Source organism: Pteronotus mesoamericanus, unplaced genomic scaffold, assembly GCF_021234165.1.
Source record: "Pteronotus mesoamericanus isolate MK-2021 breed Mesoamerican mustached bat unplaced genomic scaffold, CSHL_Meso_final contig_20, whole genome shotgun sequence".
NCBI classification, from domain to species: Eukaryota; Metazoa; Chordata; class Mammalia; order Chiroptera; family Mormoopidae; genus Pteronotus; species Pteronotus mesoamericanus.
The window spans coordinates 41,763,765-41,779,825 of NW_026555085.1; the positions used below are offsets into that span (position 1 = coordinate 41,763,765).

At 38.8% G+C, this 16,061-nt stretch overlaps 1 protein-coding gene across 2 annotated transcripts; it reads right to left on the bottom strand.

The window, feature by feature from the left end:
- Positions 1-9,288: 9,288 nt before the first annotated feature.
- Positions 9,289-15,976, bottom strand: TENT5A (terminal nucleotidyltransferase 5A). 2 transcript variants are annotated; one of them, XM_054569655.1, is made up of 3 exons: positions 15,866-15,976; positions 15,042-15,618; positions 9,289-13,977 (listed from the first exon to the last, which is right to left on the bottom strand). In XM_054569655.1, the coding sequence occupies exons 2-3, from the start codon at positions 15,579-15,581 to the stop codon at positions 13,201-13,203; spliced, it is 1,317 nt and encodes a 438-aa protein (XP_054425630.1). In that variant the 5' UTR covers positions 15,582-15,618; positions 15,866-15,976; the 3' UTR covers positions 9,289-13,200. The 2 variants fall into 2 exon arrangements, with proteins under 2 accessions (XP_054425630.1, XP_054425629.1); XM_054569654.1 differs by having other exon boundaries at positions 15,811-15,976.
- Positions 15,977-16,061: the final 85 nt, after the last annotated feature.

The window sequence follows — 16,061 nt, forward strand, 5'->3', positions numbered from 1 at the left end:
ATATTGGAAACTAATGAAGCACCACCCTGTAGGAAACGAGACCTGTTCTCCTGTACAGTTACTTAGTGGCCAGATGAGGTGACTGTACATGCAAAACAGGCAGTTCCCAAAGGAGTGAACCTTGATCAGTGGGAAAAGGAAAGCAGGGAGAAACCATGTGAATATATTTCTCCTTCCTTCCTTCCTTCCTTCCTTCCTTCCTTCCTTCCTTCCTTCCTTCCTTCCTTCCTTCCTTCTTTCCTTTCTTCTTTGTCCTACTCCAAGGTTGAGTGCCTCCTTGCAAACCTTCTGCAGAATTCTCTCCTGCTAATGGAACAAGCCTGCTGAATCACTGTTGTCCTGTGCTGTTTTGTGCCACCCTGTGATGCAGTAGCCGGCACGATGACACACTGTGCTGCAATGAGTCACACTTGTTCCTTACACCAACGTCCTGTAATTATATCTCACAAATCAACTATTAGGATGATAAACACTACTTTAGGTTCTGGTTTCTAGAGGGCCTAGGTTAACTGACAGAGATTTGGCACTTTTAGCATCTTGCAAAGCAGAGCCTTTAAACAAAACTATGCTTCAGAAATACTTTATAAAAGTTATATTCTTGTGTCACTTGATGTTCACTAAATAAAAATTGTTAGAGTCAGACCTGGGCATGCATGTGTTTCCTTAAGCATCATTTTAGAAGTACATAAGCTACTTCTAGTACAGAACTAGAATCTAGGTCCAAAGATCTAATCTTAAATTCACCTATACCCTCAATAACTCTAAATTATCTACCAAATGATGAAGAATCTTGTTGACGTGTGTCAAAAAAGGCTCATGGCATCGTTAAGCAGAAGTTGTAAACTAGGAGCAAAATGCTAAGGAATATGTCTGGGGTGGTACAACTAAACAGGTGTGAAAAGCCTACAGCACAAGAAGACTAACGAACACTTCAGAAGTTATAGAAATTTATTCAGAGTTCTGTAAGAGGTTAGAATGTCTCATTACACTCTTTACCTTTCCTTTTAGACATTTTCTTTAAAATTAAAAAAAAAATTCAAAAGCAGCCAGCTGGTAGCATGCATTGTCAGTAAGCAGTAACATAAGTCAGGCTAATTGATCACTTTTTAAAGATTAAGTGGCCCATTCTCTGTATTCGGACATTCAGAAAACAGGTTTGACAGCATTGAAATAGTTTACTGAATTCTGACCAAGTTAAAATTTAAATCATGCTTATTTTTCATAAGGCAATCCACTTACAATAGGCAATTTACGCAATTTCATCCTGTAAGAAAAACTCTGATGCTCTTCCTGAACTTCCTACCTACTGTGCTGCTATGATGCACCTGCCTTTTGGATAGATGGTTGATAGGAGAGGGGTTGTAGAAGGATCAATTTGCCTTGTGTTCCTCAGACAGAAATAAACTCTCCATGTAATCACTGAATGTATTCTAAAGGCCTTTATATCTTATGTACAAGCTCCATTTCTCTAGGTCTCATTTTTTTTCTTACCTTAAAACAGATAATCATAATACCGTTTTAACCTAAGTATCAGGGTTATTGTTATTATTAAATGGAAAATATAATTACTTTATTAAATTGAACACCTACTGATATTATACATTATATCCATATGTAAGGCCTGCTACAGGGAACTATTCATATTGTAAAACTATATATATTTTTAGGGCTAACAATATCTCAGCTGGGCTGCTACTGTGTATCCTTTCTCCTGCTCTTAGTATAGAGAGCAGAGAGAAACCGCAGCACTGATGATCTACAGCCAAGGATGAGAAGTGGAAGGTTCGGGGAGATTAGAAGAAGAAAGTAAACAATAGGAAGTTTAAGACATGCTTTAGAATCCTCCCTATTCTCCTTTCCAGCTGGATGGCTAATCTTTCTTAGATTCCATTTCCTCCTCAGTGAAGTGCAGAATATAATATCTACCAGTATTGTGTTTGGCAATTAAGAAAGATGATGTGTGTAGCGTGCTAAGCATCCTGACCCAGAGTAAGAAGTCAAGTAATGTCAGTCCCTGCCTCCAGGTAGCCTCTGAAGATCACACGATGCAGGAGAAAAACAAAATAAAACAACAACAAAAAACTTCTAATGGGGTAAAAATCCTGGTACGCATATACTTTTGGTAAAAATAGTATTAACAGTCAGTATTTTTTTCTGGAAATGAGGAAATGGTATCTCTTTAGATGCTCCTCTTTTGTAGATATACTCAAATGACTCTTAAAACTTTGAGTTGATTCAGAAGCACCAAACTTACTTTCTTTATATTGGGAACTTTATATGAAATTCTCAGTATTTTTTATGAAATATATCTTACTGTTTCACTTTTCTTGCGCAAACTCCCTCACAACCTCCCTTCTTCTGAAAATCACCACGGGCTAAGTGGGTTGGGACTAAGGACAAGATCCAGATAATTCAAGTTAGTTTTAATGTAAACAAGTGGCAATAAAAAGCTTGAAACTAATTTTTAAATAATATTTTGAAGTCCAGGATCCTTATCACACCAACTATCTAACTAAGCAATTACAAAACAGCACCTAAAAACAGAAACCTTATTGGGACACTATGTAACAACATGGCAGGCACAGAATCTGACAAAAGAGTCAGGACAGAATTCTGAAAATGGGACACTACTATAAAATCAACAACAAATGGTCACAACAGATATAATGCCCCAGAGTAAGGCTGTTGGTTCTGTGAGGTTTGACCAGCTAAGGATGTCAATGAAAACACTGATTGCCTCATTTGAGGAAGGGCCGACGAACAGACCACCCATTATCCATTTGCCTTCTTCAAATAGCAAAGCACATTTCCCACCTGATGACTCCCTGCCTTTACTTAAAATATGAGACAGACCTCGATCTTTGTGCACATCATCCTGAAAACTTCTCTCAGGGATTGCCTAGTTCTAAGAGATTTAGCAGGTGATGAAAAAAGGAGTGTAGTCACTGCCCAGGGCCCACTGTACTCCTCGCTTTACAAGGCTGCCAGGTTTGGTTTGGAACAAAGAGAACAGACCTGTGGGGCGCTAGCTTTGCTTCCTAATACACTAGTCCCTGAGCATCATGCCATGAAAATGTTGTTGCAAGCTGTCCCACTGTCCTCAGCTAGCTGTTCAAGCTCAGAAACCAAAAAGAGGTTTGAATGCTTCTGCCCTATAAACATCCCCAACTGAGGCCATCTCTCTGCTGCTGTTTAGTGCTCCTAAATTGTTTCAAGACTGGAACCCATCTGGGCTCTCTTCTGTGCTCCTTCAATGAGCAGGCAACCTCTGAGATCTTTCACTTATTTTTAAGTGTTCCTGATCACTCTTCACTTTTTTTATATCTTCTTTTTAAAAAATTTTTGTTGTTCAATTACAGTTGTCCCCATTTCCCCCCCCCCATTGCTCTCCCCTGCCCTACCCACCCTCTCCCACATTCAAACTTCCCCCACTCCATTGTCCTTGTCCATGGGTCCTTTACACATGTTTCTTGACCCTTCCCCTCCTTTCCTCTCTTACCCCCTCCCTGCTCCGCTATGGTCACTGTCAGATTGTTCTTTATTTCCATGTCTCTGGTTCTATTTTGCTTGCTTGTTTGTTTTGTTCATTAGGTTACACTTATAGGTGAGGTCATATGGTATTTGTCTTTCACCTCCTGGATTATTTCATTTAGTATAATACTCTCTACTTTCAGGTAGCAACAAGAGTAATGGTAATGTTTATCTAAATCTGGATAAAGTTTCATGCGGTAACTTGGTGAAAATGTTGGAGGGAAACTATTTTTAGCAGAAGGGTCACAGAAGATCTCTCTGAGAAAATTACCTTTAGACGACAAACAATAATAATGATAATGAAGTGAGAGAACAAGATATGCAAAAACTTGGAGTAATTGCTGTCCAAGGAAATAGAAAAACCAGGAGATGCTCTTAATTGTGGCAAATTTCTTAATTTCACTGACACTTTGTGCTTTATTTGTTTGTTTATATCCATGTCATTTTTCAATTAAATCTGCTAGCGAAAAAGAAGCCAGTTTTGAATAAATATTTGTAGATATTCACAGAGTATCAAACCAAGGGCATGAGAAAGTATTTATTAAATGTTTTGATGATGGTGAAAGCTGTGGATTTCACCCATATAGTCCAGAGGAGTGCATAATCAGGACAGTTATAAATTTTCTTTAAGTAAGATCTCTACTCTAACTAAATAAATACCCAGGCTGACACAATTGGTTTTATACAAATAAGGAGGGGTAAAGTCTACGGTACATTTGATGCATTTGAAACACCTGAGAAAGAAACTTTCTGTTCCACAATTTGGGAGGGGATAAGGTTTGGAGTGCATTAAATGCACAGTGCATTTGGTGCATTTTAGGTATCTGAGAAAGGCACTTATCCAGCTCTGGAAAAAGCAGCAAAGACTAAACTGTAATAATTTTAAGATGATATTTAACCAGAAGTGGTTACATAAGAAACATTCAAGGAAATTTTAATGTGCTGTAGCAAACAGGATTATAGGGCAATAAAATTTCAAGGTGCATTCTAGTTAAGTCCTAAAGATTTTTGCAGTGGTTTTGAAAAAAAAACAAAACAAAACACAAGTGGCCTTAAGCTCAGGGAGAATTTTCATTTCTCTCAACAGAAAATGCAATACCTCTACCCCTATCCTTTGCTGCAAAACAAGCAAATGGCCAGTGCCTGTCTGTACAGGGCTACCTGTGGGGATTTCTGTCTCTGAAAGCTCCCAAGAAGGCACATTTCAAGGATTATTACCCTTATCCAGACTGTCCATTAGTCCACAGGGCTCTTTATGGGGCCCCATGCAGAGCTAAGCCTCATGAGTAATTAACCCCAGGGTAGCTGAAAAATTAATTTTCAGCAAGTAAGTTCTACTTGCAGATGGAACCCTCTAAAGGCAATGGACCAGGACTTTCATTTCTTTTGGTCCTGAGTTAGCACAAAGATAGACACATAAAAGCTACTCGGCAAATATTCAATGAATGACCCATGTCCCATAGGATTTGCTGTACGGGTACTCCGTGTGAATGCAGCGTTTTGTAGTAGCTGAAGTTAGATATTAACAAGTTATAAATAGTTCTTGATTCAAACTGTAGTAGGAAACTTTTTCAGCCATATTTTGTAATTTTATATAGATTACAGGGCTGCCTAATAAAATATAGGACTCCCAGTCAAACTTGAATTTCTGATAAACACAGATAAGTTTTAATGTAAGTATGTCCAAAATATTACATGGGACATACTTATACTTAAAAAGAAAATCATATGATCTCACCTATAAGCGGAACCTAACCAACAATACAAAGATGCAAGGAAAATAAGACCAGCAACACTGAAAGGAAAAGAAATCAACAGAGACAAGAGGGAAGGAGGGAGGGGGGCAGGGAAAAGGAAGGGAAGGGGAAAGTCAAGGAACATATAGCAAGGACTCATGGACAAAACCAAAGGGGAAGAGCTGAGGGAGGGAAGGATGGAGGGGGCAAGGGAAAGTGGTGAGGGGTAGGCAGAGACAAATGTATTTGAAAAAATAAATTAAAATAAAATTAAAAAAAAATCATTGCTTATCTGAATTTCAAATTTAACTGGGTATCCTATATTTTTATTTATGAAACCTGGCAACTAATTCAGTCATTAGGTATTCAAACTGATTGAATTTCTCTTTTTTCCTGATAATTAGACCCTAAAATGAAGATTTTTAGTAGTTTTTAATTATTGCCTATTAAAATGAAGAACATATGAACCATGATCTTTACCTTATTTGAAGAGATACTGAGAAGCTCCAGAGCACATGCAATTTAGGATTAAGGAACAGAATGGTATTATCCATAGTGCCTACTAGTGTAGTTCATTAGGTTGAATTTTGCTAAAAAAAAATAAATAAATAAAAGAGTAGGGTTTCAACTGTTTTCTAATGACATGGCCAGATGATGCCACAAAATCTTGGCATTACTGATAAGTACACACTGTGCTGGAAAATTAATACTTTCTGAAGGGGATCCTGAAGGGAACTTTCCATTATGGAGTTTAGAAATAACTTAGTCCCATATGCATAAATTCTTGCAGTTCAGGGTACCCTGGGTCCCTAAGCAAGAAAGCACAGCCTTGCCCTAACTTCATAAACTGTTAAGCTGGAATTATTGCTTTTAAAAATCACAAAGAGCATTTAGTTTTCAAAACTGCATTTTGAACTATTTCTAATTCCAGTGATTGAGTTGAGGAAGTAAATACAAAAACAGATGTCCCTTCACTTTAAAAAAACCTGATATGATGAACAAGATACTTGAGTAAGCAGGTAAATTATGAAAGTGGCTATTTACAATAAGTAATAATTGTCAGTACTCCATTGTATATTAGTCTCCCCTAGCATTTGCTCCCTTGCAAATAATTCCTAAACAACTTTCCAGGGTTACCTGAATATTTGGGCTACAGAAGTTTAGCCCCTTGATCATTTTAGTACTCCATGTTTATAAATATCTACACAATGATTTATAGTTATATTTAGTATTCCCCTTCCAAAAAACTCTAAGGTAATATGAATTCTGCCTACTATTTTATAAGCAAACACTGCCTACAACTCAGTTCTCTTCAACCCCCTTACTTTTTCTTAAAACTTGTAGGTAAAGCTTCTCCAAAACTTTGGAGTAAAACACATCCTTTTATTTTCAGTCTTTCATCTGCTCTCCTAACACTTTAAGTGCAGAAGACATTAAAAAGTAAAATTAGCCCTGGCTGGTGTGGCTCAGTGGATTGAGTGCCAGCCTGTAAACCAAAGGGCTGCTGGTTTGATTCCCAGTTAGGGCACATGTCTGGGTTGTGGGCCAGGTCCCCAGTAGGGGGCGCACAAGAGGCAATCACACATTGATATTTATCTCCCTCTCTCCCTCCCTTCCCCTCTACCTAAAATAAATAAATAAAAATTTAAAAAAAAATTAAAATTAACTATCTGCTATTATTTTTATAAGAAGAGCCACTTCCCTAGAAATAGCAAGGAAGGGAACACAGACTCAGTTTTCATTTTTTAAATAATCTTTTTATTTGAAAATACTTTTAGATTTTCAAAAAAAAAAAAATCGTGAGGATAGTGCAGAGTCCCCATATATTCCATATCCACTTTCCCCATTGTTAATGTCCTACATTGTTATGGTGCATTTGTCATAACTAATGCACAAATATAGAGATATCATTTCAACAATACTTTATTCAGATTTCTACAGGTTTTACTTGATGTCCTTTTCTGTTTCAGGATCCCATCCAGGATACCGCATTACATTTAACTGTCATGTCTCCTTAGGCTCTTCTTGGCTGTGGCAGTTTTCAGGTTTTCCTGTTTTTGAAGATTTAAGGAGTACTCATCCAGTATTTTGTAGCATTCTCTCAATTTAGATTTGTCTGATGCTTTCCTCATAATTAGACAGAGGTTGCAGTTTAGGGGAGAGACGACCACAGAGGTGAAGTATCATTTTTATCACATCATAACAATGATACCTGCTATTTTCATGATTTATCACTGTATCGATCCTGATCTTCTATAGTTTGTCAGGTTTCTCCAATGGTATGGTTATTCTTTTTCACCCTTTTCAATACTGTAAATACTCTTTGGAAGGAAGTCACTATGCATAGCCCACACTTTAGAGGTAGAGAGTTAAGCTCCACCTTCTGCAGGGGGCAGCATCTATATAGATTTGGAATTCTGCACAGGATATTCATCTCTTTGCCCTAATTTATTTATTTATGCAATCATCTACTTCTATCTCATGAATATTATACTTTGGGTTATAATCCGATTCTACTTATTTTGTTGCTCAAATTATTCAAGTTTTGGCTACTCGAGCTCTTTCAGTTGATGCCTGTCCTTTTCATATGCTTCTCATCACTGTGATGTTTTGGGGTTTTTTTAAGGACATATTTACTTTCTGGAACTATAAGATGCTCCAGATTCCTCTGGTATAGTCCCTACCCCACCCTAGATTTACCCATTTGTCCAAGGAGACTCAGTTCCATTTTCTGGAGTGTAGCCTTAGAAATCAAGGTGTGGGCCTTGCTGGGCACTGTCATTTAAAAATTATTTGCTATTGAACTGAGGAACGTTCATGTTGTTTATTTCAAACCTGGTTCTAAGAAGGAAATTACAGTTTAACTTCTGAAATATTTGATGATTTAAACAGTTCTTGTTATACTTTACATTAAAAAAACTGAATATTTAGGGAAGAAGATACCTGAAAAAAGAAAGGGTGGGTTACTTCTCTCTGGGCTTAGCTAATGCAGTCTGGTAATTCAACTAGAAATAGGAGGGTGTATCTAAGTCTAGGAGGACCCTAACACATATTGTCCTTATTCAAACCTTTTTTAAAAAGAATTATGACCACAAACATATGAGGGACTTTTTGTAGAAGGATAAAGAGGTTGCAACAAAGGAAGAAGAGTATGATACACACCACTATGAAACCAAATAACCACCTTGTATTTTTATGATGTATATGTGAGGGAAGCTGGCCTTAAATGCCAGGAGTGGCTCTTTCATAAATGTAGTGTCAAGCATGGATTCTATCCAACATCAGGATTTTAAATGATCTTAAAAACCACAAGCCTAGACTTACCAAATTCTCATGTTACTAGTATTGAGAAAGTCTCCAAAATTACACAAAGAAAAAATTTAATTAATAAATGGTTGCCCCTGGTGATCTGAACAAGTGAGGTTAAATTAAATGCTAGTCAAAAGGGCGATTTCTTTGCATCCTGAACATATACACACACACACAAAGTATTATCTATTAGATCCTATGATTGCTCTTCCTTCCACTTTACTCAATAACACCATAGAGCCCCAAATACATAATATATGCACATATATAACCATTGATAACTAAATCACAGCACTTGGACTATTCATGAAAACCAAGGATCACTCAGGGATACTGGAGCTCCGCAGTCCAAATACATGAGTCTCTACTAATATTGGAAAATAGCTCTGATATCTGAGTGGCTTAACACTAAGTTAATACCCAGATAAAAAATTTTAGAACCCATTAGTCAGATTCCTCTGGGGATAACTGAGTCAGATAGAGAAGAGCTAGCTGAAAGCTGAACATTTTAATTTATTGTACTCCAATCGGAAAGTTGCTGAAGGCTGTTCTACTCCAAATACTATCCTGTCTTTTCTCATGGATACAGGTTGCATTTCAGAGGACACAATCTTTAGCCAGCACAGACACCAAAGACAGCAGACACAAATGAATAGAAAAAAATAACTTCTTTTTATTTACAAAAAAAAAAAATCCAAATATTGGATGCTGTAAACAAAATTCACAATCTGTTTCCTCTAGCACTGATTCAGACATGTCAGTTTTTAAGAGTCCATTCTCCATCAACTCCTTTTCTGCCTGTGACACAGTCTAAAGTCAAAATATTCCAAAAGAGTGACCCAAGGTGCAGCTTGCTGCAATAGGACATCTCAGAGCAGGCAATGGTTGGAGAGAGGCTGGAGAGAGAGACAGCCAGCGGGCAGAGCCTCTTTCATTCTGCAAGGCTTTGCAGCAAGTCTCGCCAAGTTACCTTGACATCTTCCAACTTTGTGCTTTTACCATGTACTTTGTTAGCAAGCCATTATTACAACAAAATATGACATAGAGATTCTTTCTTAGCACTGAAAGGCTATGCTATAAGAAACCTTAAAGAAAGATTATATTCAATTAGGTGCTATATATGAAATTACTTTTTTTGGCTTTTTGGTTTCATCTAACACACTTTGTCTTCAAACAACAAAAAAGCATATTTTTGACTGCTGATAGCTTTCAACATAATACATTTCATTTACAGAATAGTTCACAATATTTATTTGACAAGCATTGCATTGAAAACAATTTTATGCACAGTAAAGCAACCAACAATAAGCAAACAGAAGGGGTGGCAAAAACAATATGTTCAGTTTCCTTTGCATTTCCTCCTTGGCTTGGTGTACATATATCCTTCCACCCTTACATTTTTTTTTTTGGAGCCATGTTAAAATAGTCCACCTAATATCAAAGTGAGCAGATACTTGACCCCATTTCTAGAAAGGAAAAGTCCCTCTCAATGTAGGTAGAATTTCTTGAGGCAACTTATTTACTGTAAATGAAGTAAACGTTTTAAAAGGGCATTTTCACAGGTTAAGTGTTCTTTGACATGCCAGTATGGACAGGTGAGAAGAACCTCCAGAAGATAAAACTTCTTCCTGTTTAAGTTTACAGCACACTAGGCCAGATAAACACAAAAGCAAGCAAATCACAGGCACTAATCTGGAGTTGAGAGCTGTTCTTTTCTCTGACCTATATGGATGGATCTTTTTCAGCAGACATTCAATTTTTTAGGCCACACATCCACAAAGAGAGACATAAATTCCACTGTTCGTTGAACTACATATGCACAAGACTATATAGTACATACAAAAGAGAAATAAATTATATAAGTTTAAAGTAAATGCTGAAGGTTGTCTTGAGTGCAACCTGTTCTATCTGAATGCCAGGTGCTGGCACTTCCAACTATGCTACCAATCCTGGAGTAAGCAAGGGCATAAATATTTGAGAAAATAAATGAAAAGTATATTTTCAAATAAGACCCCTCCAAACAAAAATCTGTCATAATTTAACAGCAGGTTGTTGCTATGGAAGAGTCAGGGATTTCCAGATTCTTTTCAAAATAGTGGACAACTCATTTGTCTAGGATGAGAAGGGAAAAGGCAGATTACCAGCTGCTCTGATGTTTCTGAATGTTCCTAGTTTTCTTTCAGAAAACTTCCAAACAGGTAGGCAGGAAGAGCTCTGGTTTCTGACAATTAAGTATCAGGCTTAGTCTACAAATGGAATAATATTTCCTAGGACTTCACAATTAATTTTACAAACCCAGGACTGGAGAGAGGGAGACTGAGGCAACATGGGAAAAGAAAGAGTTCCCTAGGAAACAGTGAGTGGCAGTGCAGTAGCTGTTACAGCTTGGACAGAATTCACAGGGAAGCTGCTACAGCAAACCCATCAAGTTCCTGTTAAGGCTTCAAGAAGGATGTGCAAAAGGTGGTTTGGGTAGATTATTTTGGCATTGAGCATCTGAGTGATGCCCAGGTAACAAATAAACAAATTACAATGTCATATAAGATGACGTTATTCTTCTCCTCAAACCATCTTTAACTGATCACAAAAATCTGGTTGGTTCTTCATAGAAATTATCATAGTAAGCAGTCATCCATTAGAGTTGACACGGATTATGTGGCTGTTTCACAATACAGAGAGAAGGTTTTTATGTGTTAGTTTTGTTTTTTATAAACTCGTTTTCAGAGAACAGTGTCCAAAGGAATTTAGGGCTGGGAGAAGGAATGGCATTAGGATTAGGTGTGATTGAACTGAAACAGTAATGCCAGTTCATTTCACAAAACTATGACTGGTTTCTTGGGAAAGAGAAAATAAAGTTGGATTTGATTCCATGACAAGTGACTGAATTTAAAGTACAGTACTAAATATTTAAATGCAGTGTGACAACCAGATCAAAGATGTTTCATATTGGCATAAATTCATAAAATTTTATATATAATATATATCTCATATAAATTTTAAGCAATTGTGCAAATACTCTTTAAAAAGGGTCATTTCACATTTACTAAATTCTAGTGGTCCTGAAATGCAGAATGCATTCATTAAAAAATTCATTTAAATATTAATAAGTAGTGTTCAGATCACCAGAAATTCTTTTTAGCAGTTAGGAATTTAAATAGACTATCATGGATCCATGATCCACTGGATTATACATCATGGAAACATGCAAGTATTACAAAAAAAATAAAAGGGTTCAAACTGTCAAAATGGTATTTCAATATATATATATTTAAAAAAAGAGGGCTCTGCCAAACAAATATTCTCCCATTTGTGGAATTCTATGGCTCACAAAACAAGGAAAAAAAAAACACTCACTAAAAATGTATAATCTCTTTTCTTCCTATCAAATATATTACTTGTTTCCTCCTTCATTTGCTTTAACATTTTAGATGTGGGTTTTAATTCATCACTGCAATATGCCCACGTCTCATGTCATCCTGTTGAAAACATAAAAACACACAGTATTTAAACATGTCCTATTTGCTACATTATTCTAGACCATAGTCAGTGTTGTGTGAATATATTCATATCACAAATATGTATATATACACACATAATATACATACACATACACATGAATCTATAGTATCACACCAACAATGTTAACTCTATACAAGTATTTGCCAAGAAAAAATAGGGCATTTCCTCCACCATTCACAAGCTTATGTGTTGTTTTTCTTCTTTAGTCCCTGATAAAATAAAATAATCATTAAACCATAAAAATTTTCCATTTCAAATTTTCAGAGGCAACAGGCACTTTGATGTATATTGGTGTGTAACAAATATAGTAACTCTTTATATATTCTACTATCTCTCTTCTACTTGGGTATTTTTATCTGTTAAATCTTTGGTCCTTGAGAATACTTTCTTTGCTACAGCTGTTTTTGCTTGCATTTTCACATTTTAAAATGCAAGCTATGCATGCAGCTGGAAATAATGGATTGTATCATCATAAGTTCTGCTGTTTGTTATGAAAACTGCACCCGCCTACTACTGTTCATTCGGAGTAAGCCATTTCTGTTAATGCAATAAGATAGTTCCACAGAAAGCACTCGCTACAAGCTTCAGGTAATAATCCCAAAGTTGGAGTTCCCCTCATTCCTGTATTATTACTATCTGAACTCCTGATTTGATAATTAAGTTGAAGTGAGATCTTTTTTTCCTCTGTATTTTCCCTTTTGTGAATTGCATCTTATAAGAAACTCCACATTTTTTTCCCTATGGCAAAGCTATGGGAGCAAGGTACAGCAAACCCATATTGTCATCAAGCATTTTTTCCCTCATTATTTTAGGAGAACCTGGTTGCTTTCAGTAACAGGTCTCTTTTGTTTCAGGATAGAATCCAATTGGGTAGGAGGATCAGGTGGGTGGGTTGATGGTGGGTGGGGATCATTTTGAGATCATGCTCCCATACCTATGAAAGGATCCACAAGCTTTGCCAAGCTTAAAACCAGGAGCAGATCATCATTGCACAAAACACATCCCTAATCAGGGCTGGGTCACTCAACCTTTTTTTCTTCTTCTTTTTTTATTTTTTCCTATTTTGTCTGAAATGGCTTCCCCACAGGACATTTTTAAATGATTTTTAATTGCAGGGTAGCCAAGTAGAGTATGTCTGTTGCTGGCATGTGAATACTGGCTGAACCTGTGCAATGTAATAATTGCTAAAATTGGCATCTGCTACATAGGGGGCTGGCTGGTAATAGCAAGTGACATTAGCCACATTTGGGATGACATTTTGGTCAGCTAGCACCCGGATAGCCAGCATTGTGATAAGGTTTAAAGTCTGTCTTCTTTCATGTCCCATCAGGCACACTGTACTCTCATTCACCACTCCATGAAGGGTCATAAGATAGTCATACTTGCGGTCTTCCAATCCCACGAAGTGGTTCTGCAAATAGGACTCGAGTTTCCTCTGCTGCTCTCCAATGTCTGAGAAGTCAATGAAAAACCTGGAACACATATACCTCTGAAGGGTCTTGATCTCATCAGAGGCAGGCCTAAAACCCCTCACTAAAAGGTTGCAGTACTTAAGCAGGCCTCCCCCTCTGATTTCCTCTGGGTTCCTGGTGGCAATGATCTTGTTACAAAGGTGATCAAAAGCTTCATGGAAATCGCCATAGACGCTCTCACCGATTATTGTGGGGTGAAATGTTTCAGTCATTGGGTTCTCTGAACATTCGTAAAAGAGGAGAAGAGAGTCTAATTTGATTTGAAAAGAATCTACACTAAATTCAAACTGCCTCCGAAGGGAATCCACAAATTTCAGTTCCACATTTTTGCCACTGTTGTTTGACAGGGATATAAGACTCCATCGGTCAGAGTCATTGCACACTTTAACCATTTTCTGCACATAAGCTTCCTACAATTCAAAAGATAAAACAAGAAGATGAGCATACCTAGAAAAAAATAATAAACAAACACATTCTCTTCACAGATGAGATTTATTTTGCTCCTTCCCTTTAGTTAAGTTTCAGCCAAACACTAGCTATGGTCTTAAACAGTTTCTGAAAACAAGTGGTTTTACCGTCTGGGAAAGGGACTACAAGTAATAGTTTGAGGCTTTTGGCAGATGTTGCACAGTACTAAGAGGTTCTGTTGTCATGTCTGACTTTCAAAATGTTATTTTTTGAAAAAGGTCTTATAAATACAATATTCATACAATATTCACACAATACCTACACAATATTGAAAAGAAAGAAGAGCATTTAGAGAAAAGTTGGTCTTCCTCTCACTCTTGTCTCTAGTTACCCAGTTATCCCCTTGAGACAACAGATGTGATCACTATCGTGTCTGTCCCTCCAGGGGTGCTCGGCAGTTGCAATCAAAATGAATTATATTATTAGGACATCCTGGGAGGCTGATTCCTCAGATAATTTTAACTAAATGTATAAAACGTGCTTTGAACCAACGTGATAAGGGGGGACCCACTTTATCTTAACACAGGAAACAACCCAGAGAAGCACCAAGTATATCCTAAAAACAGGGAGCAAGCTGAATGAATGCATCTAGGAAATCTGTTCACATTTTCCAATACAATAAACTCATTGGCTTAGTTCTGTTTCAGTTTGCTATTTTCCCAAAGACTGGAGCATAAAATGACTCATAAAAATGACTGACATCATTTCATCCTTCCAGTTAGAATTTACTCTGGACAGGACTCAAGCAAGGCAAGCCAAGAGTTAAAAAATAAGGAAAAGGAAGAGGAGGAAGGTCGGGGAGGAAGCACAGTGTTGTGGCGCTGAAGCACCAATTAAAATAAAAACTGAACACCGTCCACACACCTTAGTTTACTCATTAAAAAAAAATCAAAAGCAAAATAAATAATTGTGCCCACAGATTTGAAGCATCTTTTCCTTTTCCTTTCCCTTGGCCCTTCAAACCCCAGCTGGGGAGTGGACCCAAGCCCCAGTCGGGCAACTTTACCTTGAGTGTGAGTGGTGTGATCTTCTCTTTGTTCACCCCTTCGGGTAAGAAGTCCAACAGGCAGTCGAGCACGACGTCCTTCACAGTCTGAAACTCCTCTTCCCCGCGCAGGTCCGCGCAGAAGATGAGGTCCAGGTCCTTGTAGCCCAGGCCGCTGTCCTGGTGCAGGACATGGCTGGCGGCCGAGCCATTGAGGCGCACGTCGCGGACGCCGATGTGCTTCTCAGCCAGGCGCCGCCGCACCACCTTCACGATCAGGCTCGGCTGCAGCTCGAGCGTGGGGAAGTTGCCGCGTCCGTGGATCGGGATGGTCTCGCTCAGGATGCCGTCCAGCCGCTGCACTTGCTCCCAGTTCAGCACGTTGCAATGCGCCGTGGGGCTTTCGCAATAGTCCAAGCAATGCTCGCCGAAACCGCCGCCGCCGCCGACGTCGCCGGCGCTGCTAAAGTCACCTCCGCTAAAGTCACCGCCCAGGGGGATATAGGAGCCGCAGGCCAGCTCGTCCTCGGCCATGGCAAAGTAGCTTTCACCTTCTGCCATGAAGCGCCCGCCGAATGCCACTTGGCTCTGGTCAGTCCTAAAAGAAAAAAGAGGAAAGGAGCTTGGTGAGGACGTGTGACGGCAATAAGAGAAGGATCGCGTCCCTATCCCCAGTGCAACCCCTTCGCGGTTCGTCCCCTGGCTCGGCTCCGAGATTCCTCAGACTTTCCTCCCGAGGCCCCCGCAGCCCCCAGCCGCGCGCGCCGCGCCTCGCAGAGCAGCCCCGCACCAAAAGTATCTCTGATGCATCTGGAAAACGCAAGCGGGAGTCCCGTCTGTGTCACCTGAAGACGGCCGCCCCTTCTAGGAGTGCTGCGAGCAAGGAACCACCAAGCCGAAACACTTCCAAGAGCTGCGAGTGCGCTCGCGGCAAGAGCGAGCCACTTAGTCCTTCCCAGCCCCCAATAGCCAGTGCTGGACAGTCCCGCCCTTCGCCCCCGCCGCGGCAGCCTCAGCTGCGGTGGTTCCGGAGGTGGCGGC

What these genes read in the sequence shown, in the direction of transcription:
- TENT5A (XM_054569654.1), bottom strand. Translation starts at nt 15,830, where the DNA reads ATGCATCAGAGATACTTTTG. An exon ending in ATGCATCAGAGATACTTTTG is followed by an intron (nt 15,619 to 15,810) that starts GTGCGGGGCTGC and finishes TTTTTCTTTTAG; the next exon opens with GACTGACCAGAGCCAAGTGG. An exon ending in TCACACCACTCACACTCAAG is followed by an intron (nt 13,978 to 15,041) that starts GTAAAGTTGCCC and finishes TTTGAATTGTAG; the next exon opens with GAAGCTTATGTGCAGAAAAT.